The 19,990-nt window shown below is 45.3% G+C and overlaps 1 protein-coding gene across 2 annotated transcripts in view; it reads right to left on the bottom strand.

Moving 5' to 3' along the window:
- The window catches only part of CLTB (clathrin light chain B), a 30,958-nt gene extending 11,559 nt beyond the window's left edge, over window positions 1-19,399 (bottom strand). Inside the window, exons 1-4 of one of the 2 annotated variants that reach the window (XM_040344384.1) lie at window positions 19,057-19,399; window positions 5,560-5,609; window positions 3,705-3,822; window positions 1,382-1,493 (exon numbers count right to left, since the gene is read on the bottom strand). In XM_040344384.1, coding sequence (XP_040200318.1) covers window positions 1,382-1,493; window positions 3,705-3,822; window positions 5,560-5,609; window positions 19,057-19,243 — 467 coding nt within the window. In that variant the 5' untranslated portion in view covers window positions 19,244-19,399. The remainder of the gene's footprint in view (window positions 1-1,381; window positions 1,494-3,704; window positions 3,823-5,559; window positions 5,610-19,056) is intronic. The other variant, XM_040344385.1, reaches the window with a different exon arrangement.
- Window positions 19,400-19,990: the final 591 nt, after the last annotated feature.

Genomic DNA, 19,990 nt, shown 5'->3' on the forward strand with positions numbered 1-19,990 from the left:
TGTCATTTAAAGTGTACTCACACTCTGGCAAGTTTAAGACCTCTTTCACACTGAGGCGCCCGTCCGTTCGCGCTAAAGCACCACTCGTTTTAGCAGAGCTTTAGCTTTAGAGTTGAAAGCTCCTGGTTTTGCCACGCTTTCAAAGCGCTGCTTATTCAATCCAATGGGCAGGGCGTTTTGGGAGCGCTAAATACATTGTTTACATTCACACTGCAGCAAACCGTACCGGATTAAAAGTGAACCGCTCCTATGACCACCTGCGTTCCAAGTAGACAAGAGCGCAGATCAGAGCACTCCCACTACACAAATGAACTGGCCCAAGGGGCTGAAGGGCACCCAGGACTGGTTCAGAGTGCTAGTGTACACTTAAAGCGGATGTGCCATGAAAAAAAAAAAAAATGAAAAGCCAGCAGCTACAAATACTGCAGCTGCTGACTTTTAATATTAGGACACTTGCCTGTCCTGGAGTCCAGCGCCGTCTGCAGCAAAGGACGAGCGATCGCTCGTCACTCTGCTGCCCCCCCGCCATCCTCAGTGAGGGAACCAGGAAGTGAAGCGCTCTGGCTTCACTACCCGGTTCCCTACGGCGCATGCGCGAGTTGCGCTGCGCCTGCTGATTGGCTCCCGCTGTGCTCTGGGAGCCGAGTGTTCCCAGAGCACAACGGGGGGAGGACGGGAGGTGACGTCCTGCCCGCAGTCTGCCCGAGACTGTGTGGCCCAGGAGTGGGTGCAAATACCTGTCTTTAGACAGGTATCTGCACCCCCCTCCCCCCTGAAAGGTGTCAAATGCGACACCGGAGGGGGGAGGGTTCCGATCAGCGGGAGTTCCACTTTAGGGTGGAGCTCCGCTTTAAAATAAGACTTGTAATAGAGGTCATAAACCAGGAAAACATGGATTGCACCAGTGAGGAAACTGAATATTGTTTGCCAAGTAAAAGGACTTGACGTGGGGTTGCAGGAGAAACCTGGTGCTTCACTATAAACGGTCATGTTGTAGAAAATCATGACTCTAGGCCGAAATGGAAAGGTAGGTGATTTTGTCAACATTAAATAGCGAATTAGATTGTGTAACAATTATATAATTTTTATTAATAACCTTTTAGTTTAAAGGCTTCTATGGGGTCATACCCAGAATATATCCAGCCCCTTAGAAGTCCATGGGAAGCTAGAATTCTACATAGTAATATGTGGAGAATATTCCCCAGGGAGGAGGAGAGGCAGGAAACATGACGGTATCCGATTTAGGGAGAGCTCATGGTGGATGATCAATCTTTACACCACTCCATTCAAAAGTCAAAGGGCTTTAGACGGAGTTGCCATTTAAATGTAAATACCGGCTATTGTAGAAAAGCGCTTCAGAATAGGCAGTCAGGCTACTGACCTGTTTGTAATCTTATTCTTCTCTATCTGTTCGCTCTGTCTCTGGTACCACTCCTCCAGATCTTTCTTGGCTTTCTCTCTCCATTCCTGTTCCGTCACCTTGGCAGCCGCATCTGTAACATGCAAGTGACAAACATAATGGTAAAATTGTGTAAAAGGAGACAAGAGCACTTAGGAAAGTTGGCTGGATTATTTTATTTGCTGAAAGAGAATTTTTTTTGTGTTTTAAGTCAATTTAGCGGTTCTATTTTTTTTTTTTTTTTTATGCACTGGAAAATATTATATGGATTTAGATAAGCTGACAATGTATATCAGGGATCTCAAACTGGCGGCCCTCCAGCTATTGAGAAACTACAAGTTCCATGAGACATTGCAAGGCTAACAGTTACAAGCATGACTCCCATAGGCAGAGGCATGATGGGACTTGTAGTTTTGCAACAGCTGGAGGACCGCCAGTTTGAGACCCCTGATGTATATATTCCAGTGTAGGAAGAACATATATGTAGGGAGGCAATGCATACAGAACCTGGATGACAAGATTGTTTAACAATACTTTTTTTTTTATTGGTCCTGGATTAAAAGAAATGTATTGCCAATGTTTACTTACATTCTCCTTGATCCAATGGTGTCCCCGATTTCCCGCTTTGTTTAATGCCGGTGTTCTGTCGAGAAGTGCCCCCGATCGAAAAATGCCCATGAGTTTTACGATCAGCTGTAGACGGCTTCTGCGCACAATAGCCGACATTGTGCCACACGCTCCCGATGCTTGTTCATGTTTGTAAGGGGCAGATTTGTTCATGGTGGGCACGTGTGAGGGGCAGATGTGTACATGATGGGGGCATATTTTTTAATCATGGGCAGTGCTGCAAAGATGGGGGCTGACCATCATCTTTGCAGCACTGCCCATCATTAAAAAAATACGCCCCCATCATGTACACATCCACCCCTCACACGTGCCCACCATGAACAAATCCGCCCCTTACAGACATGTACGAGCATCGGGAGCAGATGGCACAATGTCAGCTATTGTGCGCAGGCGAGGTCTACAGCTGATCGTAAACTCAGCTGTACTGCGGCTCCGTTCTGCGCGTGCGCAATTCCGGCTGGGCATTTTTCGATAGGGGGCACTTCGACGGAACATTGGCAATCTTTTTCTGAGAAGGACGACACTCTGTCCTGTCATTCTGCCTATTTTCTGTAAGCCCGGCCTATCATTTACATGTCCCCCCCCCCCCTCTTTCCAAGGGACACATCATACAAGCTGGGCTTCCTTCCACTGACACCAATGATGGAGCACTATTCCTTCCACTGACACCAACACCAACAATGAAGAACTATTCCTCCCACTGACACCAACAATAGAGAACTATTCCTCCCACTGACACCAATGATGGGGCCCCATTACTTCCACTGAGACAAATGATGGAGCACTATTCCTCCCACTGTCACCAACAGTGGGGCACCATTCCTCCCACTGACACCAATGATGCAGCAGTATTCCTCCCACTGACACCAATGATGGGGCACTATTCCTCCCACTGACACCAATGATGGGGCACTATTCCTCTCATTGACACCAACAATGGAGAACTAATTCTCCCACCGACACCAACAATAGAGAACTATTCCTCCCACTGACACCAAATGATGGAGCCCCATTACTTCCACTGACACCAATGATTGAGCACTATTCCTCCCACTGTCACCAACAGTGGGGCACCATTCCTCCCACTGATACCAATGATGCAGCAGTATTCCTCCTCGTATTGGCCAAAGACGCAATGTAGTTTTTTTCACCTACATTGACAACCAGGGGCATAATTTTATTCCCCATAGATATCAGGTCATTTTTTACTCCTACTGGCCACAATTGGACCCCCTAAAGCCCAAAGAACAGTAAACGTACCCTTTGCTTACGCCAGTTAAAAAAAGCAGTGTTCACATCAGGGTTCCAATACATCAAAGTTAGGAGTCTGCAAATGTTGGTGCTCAGGTTCCAAGTGTCCCCTTAGTCACCTGTGTAAAATGCAAACGACTATAGAGAGCCAGCAACTCAGCGCATCTTTACTTGCTTTAGGCAACTGGCAGAAACATGCTAGCTGTTTTTGTCTGTCAACGCTTTGTAGCAAAAAAAGATCTAATATGGATCGCTTAATTCCGGCTCCCTATATTCGGTTACCCTTTGTTTAGAAAGTTTGGAGACCCCTGAACTAGAGAAAGCGAAAACACAAGTTGTTGCCCAGGGAAAGCAGACGTCATCTGGCATTTGCTCCATATTTTAAAAAAAAAGCACCACCATGAGGTGAAAGCATTACAAATCTTACCCAGCTCCTCCAAGCGCTCCTTCTGCTCTTCTCTCCATTTGCGGAGACTTTCTGGCTCCTGAGTGAGGCGGTCAGCCTGTGCTATAGCTGCATATCCATCATTGTATGCTGAAGAATCCTAGAACAGGTACAGCATGTTATTTCTACCTCAGATTCATCGTATGCAGTGCTGAAATCATGAGAACTACACCAGCAGGCCTATTTTACTGTGCTTTCTCCATGGACTCTTTGCAGCCATACAATGGCAGGAAGCTCATAACAAATGGATAGTGTATTCTTCTAATGAAGTGTTATTAATTATCTATTGTTTCCAAGCTGCATGATTGCAAAGAAAAGATGTTATAAAAAAAGAAACAAGTAAAAGCTTGCCTCTTCACTATTACATTGATATCCTAAACCAGTGGTCTCCAAAACTGCAGCCCGGGGGCCAGATGCAGCCCTTTGCTTGCCTTTGATAGGCCCTTGGGGCACTGTTCCTCTCACTGATACAGGGCACTACTCCTCCTACTGACACCAACTATGGGGCACCATTCTTCCTACTGACACTATTGATGGGGTACCATTCTTCCTACCGATACCAATAATTAAGCACTATTTTTCCCACCGACACCAATGATGGGGTACTACTTCTCCCACTGGCACCAACAGTGGGGTAATATTCCTTCCACCATCAATAATCGGGTACTATTCCTTCCACTATCAATAATGAGGTACTATTCCTCCCACTGACACCAATGATAGGGCACTATTCCTCCCACTGACACCAACAATGAGGTACTATTCCTCCCACTGACACCAACAATGAGGCACTATTCCTCCCACTGACACCAACAATGAGGCACTATTCCTCCCACTGACACCAACAATGAGGTACCATTCCTCCCACTGACACCAACAATGAGGTACCATTCCTCCCCACTGACACCAACAATGAGGTACTATTCCTCCCCACTGACACCAACAATGAGGTACTATTCCTCCCACTGACACCAACAATGAGGTACCATTCCTCCCACTGACACCAACAATGAGGTACCATTCCTCCCACTGACACCAACAATGAGGTACCATTCCTCCCACTGACACCAACAATGAGGTACCATTCCTCCCACTGACACCAACGAGGTACCATTCCTCTCACTGACACCAACAATGAGGTACCATTCCTCCCACTGACACCAACAATGAGGTACCATTCCTCTCACTGACACCAACAATGAGGTACCATTCCTCCCACTGACACCAACAATGAGGTACCATTCCTCCCACTGACACCAACAATGAGGTACCATTCCTCCCACTGACACCAACATCCGGCCTTCCTAAACAGTAAGCTGGCCCTTTGTTTAAACCGCTTGGAGACCTCTGTCCTTAAACTAGGCGTATGTGACCTTTCTACAAATCTGGGCCTGCTTGAGGGTCTATTGAAAAAAAAACAGTCAAAACTCCAGCTAAAAAAAAAAACAAGATAAAAATTAATAGCCTTTAAAAAGATAAAACAATCAATCAGCTTTTGTTGCAAATTTTCAGTTTCAATCATATTTGTTTCTACTACTAGATGTCCTCAGTCTAATGTCCAACCTAATTCCTCTGAGCCCAGGTCATTCTGCACCAGTCCCCATTCTGTGACTGGACAGTGAAAGCAAAAATAGCAAAAAGCTAATCTATGTCACTCGGCTGTCAGCAAATATACTGATTTGCTCCTTCTGCTTCCTATTCTCACACAGGCCGATACCAGGTCAAACCGTCTACATTCTACATTAGCTCTTGGCAGCTTTAGTATTAGGAAACACTTCTATGGAGAAAGGTATACAATGGTTTGTGTTGTAACCCGTGCCCCATATTCTACACTCACCTGATGAAAATCTCCGTTCACTGGAGTAGTTACTAGGTCATCATATCCACCTGAAAGAGAAAATTATAGCAATAAATTACCAAGTAATTAAGTCGTTTTATTTTTTTATAAAAAGACAACAATGGCAAAGTATTGTCACAGAGCCATAATAAATTATCCTGATATATTTATGACTGTGAATTCAAAGTGGCATCAAGCAGATTAACCACTAGCCTACCAGGCCAATTCTGACATTTCTCTCCTACATGTAAAAATCATTTTTTTTTCTAGAAAATTACACAGAATCCCCAAACATTATATATGTTTTTTTAGCAGAGACCCTAGAGGAAAAAAAATGGCGGTCGTTGCAACTTTTTATCTCGCATGGTATTTGCGCAGCAATTTTTCAAATGTTTCATGCATAAAAAAAAAAAAGAGATAGGTTAGCCCAATTTTTTTGCATAATGTGAAAGATGATAATACGCTGAGTAAATAGATATCCAACATGTCATGCTTTAAAATTGCACACGCTTGTGGAATGGCACCAAACTTCGGTACTTAAAAATCCCCATAGGCGACGCTTTAAAAATTATACAGGTTACATGTTTTGAGTCACAGAGGAGATCTTGGGCTAGAATTATTGCTCTTGCTCCAACGTTCGCGGCGATACCTCAAATGTGTGGTTTGAACGCCGTTTATATATGTGGGCGCGACTTGCGTATGTGTACGCTTCTGCAAGCGTGCACGCGGGGACAAGGGCAATTACATTTTTTTTATTATTATTGTTAATTTTACTTTTATTTTTCTAGTTTGAGGCTTCCCTTTTCTTTTTATCACTTTTATTCCTATTACAAGGGATGTAAAATGTTTTTTTTTTAAATGGGATATTTATTATAGCAAAAAGTAAAAAATTTGTTTTTTTTCAAAATTGTCGCTCTATTTTTGTTAATAGCGCAAAAACTAAAAACCGTAGAGGTGATCAATCACCACCAAAAGAAAGCTCTATTTGTGGGGAAAAAAGGATGTCAATTTTGTTTAGGAGCCACGTCGCACGACCGCGTTATTGTCATTCAAAGCTTGATAGTGCTGAAAGCTGAAATTTCGCCTGGGCAGGAAGGGGGTATATGTGCCCAGTAAGCAAGTGGTTAAGACATACAACATCACCAACAATACAGATATCTGTTCTGAAATCTGGGAGCATTCGCAATGCCTATTCAAATTCTGTACAGCCTGTGTTCCAACTTGTTATAATGTAAATTGCCACCCACTTCCTGAATTTAATGCAAAGTGATCTTCTACGTACAAAAATACACTAATGTGACAAAATAATACAGTGTATATCTCTGTGATGTGTTGGCTATGTGTGGCTCAATCCCAGACAGCTTTGTTTGCAGAATGTATGGAGAAGCTACCCATGCAAAACACTCCAACACAATTCAGAGCAGCTTAGTCCCTGCTGTCAGTCCTTTAGCCTCTGGGGTAGGGGGGAGGGGGGTTCAGGACAGCACTGCTCCCTGCAGATACAAAGAAAGAAGATGCATTGCAAATGCTTAGTGGTGGCTGGACTTTTGTTGTGACAATAAGAAAACATGTGATATGCACTGGTTTCTGATAAATATGGGGCAACAGATAACATAGGGATACTGGTGTAAGAAATACAATTAGGCCAGGTTCACACTGTCACTCCTTTAAGCTAGTACATTGTTGGTTTACTAACCTTTTCCTTCTAAATGTTTTATTCCGTGTCTGAGTTTCTCACTTCCTGTTTCTCCTCAGTAAGCTTGCCCCCCTCATCCGAGCCGTTCTGGCTGGGGGTTAGTCAGCCAGAACAAGCTTACTACTGAGGAGGAACAGGAAGTGAAAAATTTAGACAAAGAAAAAAAAAACATTTAGGGAAATGGAAGGAAAAGGTAAGTGAACCAACAATGCACTAGCAAAAACCAACCTTTACAACCCCCTTTAAGGTGGCTACATTTGTTTTGTTTTTTCCTTTATGTTCACCTGGTGATCTGGCCAGTAACACACTTCCTGTCTGGTGTCTCCACTCTGGATGAAGGACCAACAGAACCACCTTTGGACAACAGCATTCTCAGTCTGTGGACAGGGTAGTGTTATCTGTACTGACAGGTTTAGATGGACTAACAAATTAAAAACAAACTCAAGATAACACTTGTTAAGCAGTTACATCAGTGGTCTCCAAACTGTGGCCCGGGGGCCAGATGTGGCCCATTGCTTGACTTTATCTGGCCTTTGGGGCACTATTCCACCAATTGACACCAATGATGTGGCACCATACCTCCTACTGACATCATTAATTGGGTACTAATCTTCTCATTGATACCAACAATGGGGCACTATTTATCCCATTAAAACTGATGTTGGGGGGACTGGTGCCAGGGCATTCTCTACTCCCACTGGTCACAGTCTACCCCCTTCCTCCTTAAAGCCTGAAGGAAAGGAAACTGCCCCTTTGCTTGAAAAGTTTGGAGACCCCCGAGTAACTCAACAGTTTTTTTTCCTTGTCAGTTAGATAGAACCAAGCGAGCACATGACTGCTGATCGCTCAGTTCTCTGTCAGCTGAGTGGAGTGGAGAGCTGTAACTGTCAGTGGAGTGCCAAGCTGGGGCAGGACCAACTGTCAAATAGGCAGCTGAGTTGATCCTAACAATACTGTTGGGATCCTTCCAGAGCCTGGAGCGGTTCTGCTCCATTAGCTGATAGACATGCTAGTCTAATGTTGAAAGTGAGGGGTTACCCACAATACAGAAATATTTATATGGCAGAATACAACATACAATCCTCGGACTCAGTTTCCCAGCAGACAATGTGTTCAGTGTTCCGCCAATCAAGGACCTTTTTTCATCCTTAGACAAGAGGACGTCCATGATAGGTGTGTAGCACTACCCCCGGAGGAGCTGCTGGTTTGTTTTGGGTGACACGTTACCTCGTGGCTCTTACGCCGTCCTAGGGGTCTATGGTGCACATAGCAGTAACGGAATGTCCACGACAGGTGTCTTTCTGTGCTCTTTATTAAAAAACATTAAAACTTGTGATGAAGAGTAGAGGTGAAGTAGAAGAAGAAATAGACTCAGGCGCAACAACAATGCTTTGTATTCTTCACCACTCCAGCCAGAGTGGGTATAGAGTACCTGGACAGGCCTACTCTCACTGACCTGGCAGCCAGAGTATCGCTCGAACTTGAAGGAAAAGTCTCTGCCACAGGCCCTCCTGAAATGGACTCAGGGAAAAGCCTCTGCCACAGGCCCGCTCTGTGATTGTGATTACGGAGATGATCCTCCTTGATAGAATTGCGTCTGGAACTCCTTCAGATAGTTTTCAGGTACCGACTGACAGGTGACCAGCCTCTCAGTGTCCGGCTACCTTGATCCCCGGTGGTTTGTCGAGACCCTATTGGATCGCCAGCCTCTCATTGGCTCTCCTCAGATGGACTCCCCACCGAACAGCTACCTCGCTTGGGATCTTCAGGATTGGGAACCCAGTCGACTACTGGGCTCCCTGCCACAGCTCAAATGTTCTGGACCAACATGGCCCCGGAACTAGGAATACCACGTGGCACGCGCACCCCGGCCGGGAAGGCCATTACACCGGGGCGCCGTGATGTGCAGTCACCCTAAAGGTTGGTGCCGCACTCCGAAGAAGAACCCAGACTAATGAGGTCTGCCCCATAAATACCCTCCCCCAGCATGCACAGCGAGGCTAATCCTCCTGATAGGCTTCTGGGGCAGAGGACCCAAACTTCGACTCCACTGCTGCCACCCATCACCCTGGGGTAGGAACTACACTCCAGTAACAATAGACAGCCCACAACACAGCCAAGCTGAGACAGAGACCCAGTTTTGAACATAATAATTGGATCAGAGTCAGTTAACACTCTGATCCCTCTCGAAATTTAACTAGCACCAGTACTTTTAAGTAACCAGGCGCTACAGGCGGAACACTGAACACAGTGTCTGCTGGGAAAGTCCGAGGATGAGAGGATCTCCGTCATAGGCAGTAGCGGAACACAGTGTAAACCGCCTATCATGGACTAGGAGGAAGCCGCGACTTTTGAAAAATGGACGCCCGCGACCCGACAGGTACACTGACTCGAGTATAAGCCAAAAGGGCTATTTTCAGCCCTAAAAAAACTGCTTATACTCGAGTATATACAGCAATTTCCTCACATTTAAGGCCTAATACTATTGGGCAAAGGTTCAAGTTGGCGTCCTAAAAGAACATGGTGACTTGGTGTATAGTTATGGCACTACTGTACTCCATGCATTTCAAATGGTGAAAAAACACAATCTGAATTGAAAACATTGCCATATACAGAATGTGTTTCTTTTACAGAATTCTTTTTGACAAAAGACATGTTAAATCCACCCCACCAAATCCCGAACAAGTGCAGCCAAGCATGAGGCGCACTGAGCACAGAATTGCACATTGCATTGTGTAAGGGGGCAAAAGTGCTGATGTGTACAGTTTTTTTCATATAAGATAATGTCTATTATTTCAGTCATCCTCTCAGGATGACTTGTTGAAAAACAAAACCTCATTGTTACAGAACAGCTCATATCAGCTTTGTGTTGGGTATTCCTTTGTTTTGAGACAACCACCCCACCACTGATTCTGTTTCAATCCATTGAATCCCCTCCCCTGACGCGGTTAAGATCCATTGCAGCCCCACCTTTGGCTCTGCTTAAATCTATTGAACCCCAACCTCCAACTGTTTGGAAACACTGAACCCTCATCTCCAACTCAGTTTACATCTAATGAATCCCCACCTTTGACTCAATTTAGATCCACTGAACCTCCACCTCTGTCTTAATTCATTGAACAACTCCAATTAGGTGAACCCCCACCTTTTACACTGTTCACATAATTTTGACAGGTGTATGGCTAGAATAAGTGTAGTATCTCACAACATTTCTTAAAAGAATCAACAGATATCCAGTCACATGAGGGAGGAAGTATACAAGCACATCATAAATAAAAGGTACTTCCGTGGTGCCGGTGAAGTTGGTACAGGGTTGCGGCCTCTCTATGGATTACTGTGCATGCTCTGAAACGCGTTGCGTCATTTCCTCCTGGTGATCCACTTCCAGTGGGTGCTGCGTGTCACGCTGCACTCCAACACTTGCAGACTGCCATCAAGTCATCCCACCCTGGCCCCCTGGGTCTGAGCAATCTTACACACGACGGGACATGTCCGATGAAAACGGTCCGCGGGCCGTTTTCATCGGACATGTCCGCTGGCGGATTTTGGTCTGATGGCTGTACACACCATCAGACCAAATTTCCCGCGGACAGCGAACGCGGTGACGTGGCCGCGCCGTCGCCGTGACGATGACGCGGCGACGTGCGCGACCCTGGAAGGTCAATGCTTCCACGCATGCGTCGAATCACTTCGACGCATGCGAGGGCTTTCGGCCGAGCGGACATGTCCGGTGAGTCGTACAGACGACCGAACATGTCCGACGGACAGGCTTCCAGCGGACATGTTTCTTAGCATGCTAAGAAACATTTGTCCGCTGGAAACCTGTCCGATCCGCCGGAAAATTGTCCGGTCGGCCGTACAGACGACCGAACATGTCCGCTGACATGTTTGGTCGTGTGTACGAGGCCTGAGTTTTCTGAAGGCTCCCCAAAATATTTTTCAAAACTCCCATGGCACGCAGTTTGAGAATCACTGGTTTAGATCCATTGAACCACCACCTCCAGCTCCGTTTAGATCCATTGAACACCCACCTTCAGAGATATATATATATATATATATATATATATATATATATATATAAAAAAAAAAACATGGTGACATACAGTAGTGGCTTCCTTTCTGTGCTTCGGGAGCCACAGTTGGCATGAACAATATATCTTAGTGCTGTTGATTAATGCAAACCGATCTAAAATTAACAGTTTTGGCTAATCGACTCAGATTGTTTGAATCCGATCAAAATTGAGTCTAAATTGATCAGAAGGGAAGTTATGTTCTATTTTATTAATTGTTCTGATTGAATCAATTGAAGTGTGTGTGGTCACCATTATAGAGGGTTATTATCCCTGTGATGTGTCCCACTGGGGAGATTTCCACTACCTTCCTCTCTCACAGCCATTGCTCACTATTCTTCTTCTGGTGAAAAAAATTTGGGATTTTTTTTTTCCCTTTTAACTTGCTTGCCGACCGCCGCACACACATTTATGTCAGCAGAAGGGCTCATACAGGCAAATTGGCGTACCTGTATGTCCCTTTGAATTTGCCACCATGTGGGCGCCTGCCGCATGAGCGTGACCCCGGTTCCCGCGGACTCAATGTTCGCCAGTGGCCCGTGATCGTGAGACGGAGAAGCCTATGTAAACAAGGCATTTCCCTGTTCTGCCTAGTGACAGGACAGTGATCTACTGCTCCCTGTTTTTGGGAGCAGTGATCGCTGTCATGTCAGTGGTAGCCCCCACAGTTAGACTCACTCCCTAGGACACACTTAATCCTTTCATTGCCCCCTAGTGTTTAACCCTTTCCCTGCCAGTGTCATTTACACAGTAATCAGTGTCTATTTATAGCACTGATCGCTTTATAAATGACAATGGTCCCAAAATAGTGTCATAAAGTGTCCGATGCGTCCGCCCCATGTCGTAGTCCCGATAAAAATCGCAGATCGCCGCCATATCTAGTAAAAAATATAATAAAAATGCCATAAATCTATCCCCTATAACTTTTGCGCAAACCAAATAATATAGGCTTATTGCTATTTTTTTTCACCAAAAATATGTAGAAGAAAACATATCAGCCTAAACAGAGGACATTTTTTTTTTTATATATATTTGGGAATATTATAGCAAAAAATATTGCTTATTTTTCAAAATTTTCGCTCTTTTTTTTCGTTTCTAGCGCAAAAAATAAAGACTGCAGAGGTCAAATACCACCAAAAGAAAGCTCTATTTGTGGGGAAACAAACAGGATGTCAATGGTGTTTGGGTACGACGTCGCACGACTGCGCAAATGTCAGCTGAAGTGACGCAGTGCCGTATCGCAAAAAATGCTCTGGTCAGGAAGGGGGTAAATTCTTCCGGGGCTGAAGTGGTTAATATCATAACGAACATCACAAGGACAAATAGAGAGGGGATGCAGACAACAATAAAACAAAAAATGGCTGCAGTTGAATAGTTGAATTCTTGCATAAGCCCAATTGTAACTGGTTCTCCAAGTTGTCATAACTGCAGCACTCAGCTCTGAGGACGCAGGCGGCTGGATTGCGTTTGAAAGAAATTGGCTAATCAAGGTGTGCATATTATCCCACCCCATACGTGGCCTCCTCCCTTCATTAGAAATACAAACATGTTTTATGGCATTCCAGTTCCTACCCCTCCCTGCTCAGCTTTGCTACAACCTGGTGCTTTGTGTAGTCCAAGCTGTGTTCAGCTATTGTACGCTCGGTACCCACAGGAATTAGACAATGGGTACCCCAAACCCGCAAACACCTCTAGCTGATAGACGCCAAGAGAAGTCTCCTGTTTTACGAAGAGTTTTTTTTATTGTTTTTAATTAAGAGAAACAAACAGCAAGCACAGGTTTGAATCCTAACTACGACACTACCTTCCTGGAGTTTGCATGTTCTCCCTGGGCTAGATTCAGATAGGTTAGCGGATCTTTAGATTTATGATCCGCCGGCGCAAGTTTTTGAGGCAAGTGCTGTATTCAGAAAGCACATGCCTCTAAAGTTGCGGTGGCGTATCGTAAATCTCCCGGCCGAATTCAAATTCCGCGGCTAGGGGGCGTGTAGAATTTAAATCAGGCACGTCCCCGCGACAAACGAACTGCGCATGCGCCGTCCGCTAAATTTCCCAGCGTGCATTGCTCTAAATGACGTCGCTAGGACGTCATTGGTTTCATCGCAAACGTAAATGATGTCCATCCGTATTCGCGACAGACTTACACAAACAACGTAAAAAAAAAATTCAAAATTCGACACGGGAACGACGGCCATACTTAACATAGGATACGCCGCATATAGCAGGGGTAACTATACGCCGGAGAAAGCCGAACGCAAACGACGTAAAAAAAAAAAAAGCGCCCTGGGCGGTCGTTCGTTTCTGAATGGGGGCAACTCCTCATTTGCATATTCGTCGCGTATACAAATGGAAGCGCCACCTAGCGGCCAGCGTGAGATTGCAGCCTAAGATCCGACGGTGTAAGTCACTTACACCTGGCGGATCTTAGGGAGATCTATGCGTAACTGATTCTATGAATCAGTCGCATAGATACGACGGACGGAACTCAGAGCTACGACGGCGTATCAGGAGATACGCCGTCGTATCTCTATCTAAATCTGGCCCCCTGTGTCTACGTGGGTTTCCTCCCACGCTCCAAAGACATGCTGGTAGGTTAACTGTATCTCGTCTAAATTGGCCCTAGTATATTCATGTATGAATGAGAGTCAGGGACCGTAGATTGTAAGCTCCTTTAAATTAGGGACTGATATGAATGTACAATATATATGTGAAGGGATGCATAAATTGACAGCGCTATATAAGTACCTGTAATAAAAGCACAGTAAAAACAGTGTAGTAAAGAAAGGCACATTCCATTGGGAACTACAGTGTCACAGTTGCATATATCGACCAGGATAGATCAAAATTGCAACCAATGAATGCACATGGAAAGAAGGACCAAAGATAACAATGAAGTGTAATGGTCAAAGAAGGATGATCGCAACAGATTATTTTGAACCCCCCTGCTGCTACCATTAGACTCCTTGCACACCGAGGCGCTTTTCAGGCGTTTTAGCGCTAAAAATAGCAAGTAAGGCCTCATTCACACTTGATATTTTTAGTGATACCGGCCAGAGAAGACCGTGATTTTTAGTGGCTATAGCAAATGCTAGCGATAATTGCAAGATAATCCAGCAGGCTAGTGGTACCCAAGTTAATCGATTGATCAACTTGGTATATTCAGCCTGCTCATTAGCGGTTTGGATTTCGGCTGAGATTCAAACCATGTAGGGCCGGCCTAAGTCACTGTTCTTAGGAACCACATTGTAAACCCCAATTCCAGCTTAGGCAAAAAGGACAAATATGAATCATCCAGCAGCTCTGAATAATAAAAAAAAAAAAAAACACCCCTATAGAAAACATTTACATTGGGATGGATTTAAAGGCAAATAGACTGTGCACTTTGCAAATGCAGTTGCCCCAGAGCTTAGTAAATAAGGGGGAGCTTTAATTTGCCAAGAACACCCAATCACATGCTAAGGAAAATAATAAAACAGCATTTTTGCTTGCACATAATTGGCTGATGGAAGCCGGTAGAGCTTCCCCTCATTTCCTAAGCTCTGGAGCAACTGCACTTGCAGAACGCAGTCTATTGTTTTGCCTTTAGTAAATCAACCTCATTGTGTTCACATGAAAGTAAACTATTCAGATGTTGTACCCAAACACCCACTGAAAATAAAACAAAGCCTGACAACGGAGCCAGGAAGTGAGTAGTCAAAATATGAGTTTGAATCAAGTGTAAAGTAAAGAACACATTGTGATTGTGGCCTGAATGCTGAGATGTAAATAAACTTGGAAAACTTTAATATTTTTTTAAGTCACTTTTAAAAAAATTAAATATTAAAAGAGTTGTAAAGGCAAAAGTGTTTTTTTTTTTATCTTAAGTTATTCTATGCATCAAGATAAAAAGCCCTCTGGGTGTAGCAGCCCCCCCTAGCACCCCTAAGACTTACCCGAGACCCATCTCTCTCTAGCGATGCCCACGAATGTCTAAGCCGTCTTGGACACTCCTCCTGATTGGCTCACTGAATTTAATTGACAGGCAGGAGCCAATCAGGGGCAAGAGAGGGGGCGAGGCCGGGTCAGGACTCCGTATCAGAATGGACACTGTGACTCGGCACGGGTGCCCCCATAGGAAGCTGTTGACTGTGGGAGGCACTCAATAGGAGGGAGGGGCCAGGAGCAGCAGAGAGGGACCCAAGAAGAGGAGGATCCAGGCTGCTCTGTGCAAAACCAACTGCACAGAGGAGGTAAGTAGAACATGTTTGTTTTTTTATTTTTAAATGAGACTTTACAAACACTTTAAAGCGGGAGTTCACCCATTAATCTATTTTTTTAAACAATCCCCCTAGATTAATGCTCGTTTTGTCTAGGGGAATCGGCTAGTTGTTTTAAAATATGACCTGTACTTACGGTTTACGAGATGCATACTCTCCGTCGCTTCCGGGTATGGGTCTTCGGGAGCGGGCGTTCCTTCTTGATTGACAGTCTTCCGAGAGGCTTCCGACGGTCGCATCCATCGCGTCTATACTGCGCACCGACGTTCGGCTTCTTTCGGAAAATCGTGACGCGATGGATGCGACCGTCGGAAGCCTCTCGGAAGACTGTAAATCAAAATAGGAACGCCCAGTCCCGCAGCCCATACCCGGAAGCGACGGAGAGGATGCATCTCGTAAACCGTAAGTACAGCTCATATTTTAAAACAACTAGCCGATTCCCCTAGACAAAACGAGCAGGAATCTAAGGGGAAAAAGTATATTGTACGGGTGAACCTCCGCTTTAAGACTCATTTACATCTATGTATTGTGGTATAGTAAAGTCAAATGCACATTTCACCATATGTTATCCATGCACAATAATGTATGCACCACCCACTAACCATTAGGAAAAAAAAAAATGTTCTTACAATAAAAAAACGTCAATCAAAATTGTTTATACCCAGCTTTATGCCTGGTACACACAATAAGATTATCAGACCAACAATTGTCTGTTTTTTTTTTTTTTTTTTGCATTCTACTCTCCATATCGAAAATGAAGAAGTTACTAAATTCTCATACGACAGAACAGAAATTCAGAAGTGATGCAATGTATTGTATTTTTGGACAAAAACCTGTACCGATTAAAAGGAAATTGTATTATCATCATTATTATACAGGATGTATATAGCGCCAACAGTTTGTGCAGCACTTTACAACATAAGGGCAGACAGTACAGTTACAAAACAATTTAATACAGGAGGAATCAAAGGGCCCTGCGCACGACTAGGAGCCTGTAGACCTGACTGCGCAGGCGCCGTGTAGAGCTCACTCGCAGTTCGACTACTTTCGGAAACTCTGTGACGCGCCTACGCAATAGGGGGGGGGCCTTATCCGCCAGGGGGGAACTTTTTCTCAAAGACGTCAATCATCTGGGCGAAGTCCCAGAAGACATTGCGGCACAGCATAGAAACGCCCGCGGGAGTGAGTACCCGGAAGCCGGGTGGAAAATAGCCATAATAAGGTATGTACAGCCAAAAAAAAGGGCCTACTGTACATGTTGGAAGTATAAAGAATATGATCTTATATACATGTTATTTGGGTGAACCTCCGCTTTAAAAAAAGAAGAGAATATATAATATGTTATGCACAGATTGTATGTTATTTCCTGGATTTACTATGCTTGTTACTTCTCATTTTGTTATATAAACTACTCTTCATAAAAGTTTGTAAACAAAAAAGAAAAGATACATAAACAAAAAATAAATAAATAAATAAAATGTGGGTTTAATAGACTGTGGAGGGGCAAAGGGTTGCAAGGTTGGGAGTGAGGCTGGGTTCACAATGGCGCGCTGTGTGAGATTGCATGTGATTCGCACCGCTCTGCAGGGCAAATCACATGCGGTCTGTGCTATGCGATTTCAGCCATACAAATAGTATGGCTGAATTTGCATCGCATTCGGACCAAACTCGCACAGGACCCTTTTTTCGGTCCACACCAGAATTGGATGGCATGGGTGTTTACACCCATGCCATCCGATTCCTGTTCCTGCACTGCGATATGAAATAGGAGTGTCATTAACATTATATTTACACATTCAGCAGGTCACAGTGTAAAGTGCCTTGTGAGTCAGGTGCAATGCGGGAACCCGCAGTGTTCCCATATTGCACCTATGTGAACCGGGACTGAAGGTCCGCGTTGATGGAATGGATTGTTTAGGTTTGTCCTCATATTACATGTATAGAGATTGTACAATCAGATAGTATGGTGTACAACCACTAAGGGTAAGTAAACACCACAAAAACGAGCTTCAGATCATTTCCGGATACGTTTCTGCATGAATCTATCCATGGCCACCCCTATTCATGCATTCGGGCCTTACAGGGCACCGGGTGCATGAATTACAGCGGCTGTTTTCTTTTAAGCACCAGGTTAGAGCCAGAGGCTCCAATAGGCTTCAAAACAGGGTGGGCTCAAGTCGCAGAGAATGCGCTCCAATCCCACCCAAGTGTGTTACAACCGCCATTGAACATTTGCTGTTGAAACACTGATCCTCAATCAGGCCAATCAGAAGCGGGTGTGAGACTCGTTTTCCGATTGGCCAAAAAGAGAAGACTCCCAATTGGCTGCCAAGGATAAGAGAGGAAACGGAAGCCGCCGCTGCCGAGATGACCGTGGAGAGCAAGAGAATGGGAGGCCGCCGTTGCCGAGCAGAGGATGCCGCTGGTGATGGGGTAAGTGCTACTGACCGATGAGGGGGTTTATGCTGTAAAAAAATTAGAGGTCGACCGATATGGGTTTTTCTCTGGCCGATGCCGATATTTAAAAAATCACGGCGGCTGATAGCCGATTTATGATGCCGATTTTTTTTTTGGGACGATAGTTTAAATCGGCTTTTTTAAAGCACAAATCGGCCGATGCCGATTAATTAAAAAACGCCAAATATCGGCCGATATATCGGTCGACCTCTAAAAAAAATTCCACGGGCCACCACTGTAACCATAATAACCTACTTCCTATGCGTTTGATGCAGGTAAAAAAAAAAACGCACTGGACTGCAGGTTGTGTGAACTGGCCCTAAGGCTGGCCGTACATGGTTCGAATCTTGGCCAAGATTTAAACCGTTAATGGCCAGGCTGAATGTACCAATTTGATCGATCGACTTGGGTACAACCAGCCTGCCAGATTTGCTTGCGATTATCCTGGTGGAGACAGCTTCCCCCACCAGGAAGGATTGTGTGCGTTGATGGGGTAATTGCGTGAATTTATTTCCTGCGACCCATGGTTGTGCACCGTGTATGGCCGGCCTAACACAAATGATAACACACAAATCGGTCTTACTGAGGCAAGCAGCACCTTTAAAATTTAAAGGATCAACACGTAAGCTGAAGATTACCATCCTGACTACCTTTCCCTGTCTCCGACATTGTAAAATAAGAAATAGACATATATGCATTGATTGATATAAACAAGGACGTGCGTCTATGGGTTATCCCATCACAGTAATGGCCTTTGTGGGAGGCAATGCAGAAAATGTAAGACAATATGAGCCATCAGGGTTGGAAATTGGCCTTTCCTCCCATAAGACATGGCTGTATGCTACAATGCCCCCATCCCCCCATCCATCCAGGTAGAAGGGATGCTGAGAGGATGGGATCAGCCTCCATGTTCCCCCATCTACATCCTGTACAGGATCCTGCACCTGCTGTCCTGTGACCTTGACAAAGCACCCAGCACAAAACGTCAGCTCTTCGGCCAAGCAGACCCATGACTCACCCAGGTCGGACTGCTCTATGGAGGAGGCTTGGCTGGTCACCAGCACGGCTCCGAAGCCCTCGTCGTTCTCAATGCCGGCGATCTCGCTCTCTTGTTGGGCCAGGAAAGCGGCAGCTGGGTCTTCTTCTGTCTCTGCTGGGGCCCCGGCACTCTCCGAGGAGGAGAAGAAGCCGAAATCATCAGACATGTTTGCTGGCCGAGATGGGATCCTTTCCTGTACTGTGTATGTGACAGATCGGGCTAGATCCTAGCAGGAGGTCCGAGCCATTCCCAGTGTATACAGCACCCAGCCCTGTGACTGCTGATCTCCCATCAAGAGGCAGGACTATGACATCAGGACTAACAGCTCCACACCAGGCCGCCAGGTGGCGCTCTTCTCCAGCACTATCCTCTACCCACAATGAATCGGGCTGTGTCATCCAGTATAGGAGGCATTACAGGGCCTGGAACAACATCATTCATTCCTACTGAAATATCATTTGTGCTGATGACATCTCACATCCTCAGCCTTCTCCTTCTGGAGCTTGACTGTTGCTTAGCCACATCTTTTCTACATCCATTGATGCCAGGGCAGTGGTGTGTTTAAGTTTTGTACTGCCCTAGGCCTGACTAAACCTGTGCACCCCCTAATTTAAATATGGCACACCCCTTCCTGCCAAGGCCACACCCCTTCCCTTTTAAGACCCGCCCTGTCATTTTAATGGCTGGGGGGGGGACAGAGGTGGTGTGGGTACATCGTGGCTCCCTCTCTGGTGGAGTGGGTACAGCATGTCTCTCTCTGGTGCGGGCACAGGGGTACAGCATGGCTCTCTCTCTGGTGGTGTGGGTACAGTGTGGCTCCCTCTCTAGTGGAGTGGGTACAGGGGTACAGCATGGCTCTCTCTCTCTCTGGTGGTGCGGGTACAGTGTGTCTCTCTCTCTGGTGCGGGTACAG

This window comes from Rana temporaria, chromosome 3 (assembly GCF_905171775.1).
Source record: "Rana temporaria chromosome 3, aRanTem1.1, whole genome shotgun sequence".
Classification (NCBI taxonomy): domain Eukaryota; kingdom Metazoa; phylum Chordata; class Amphibia; order Anura; family Ranidae; genus Rana; species Rana temporaria.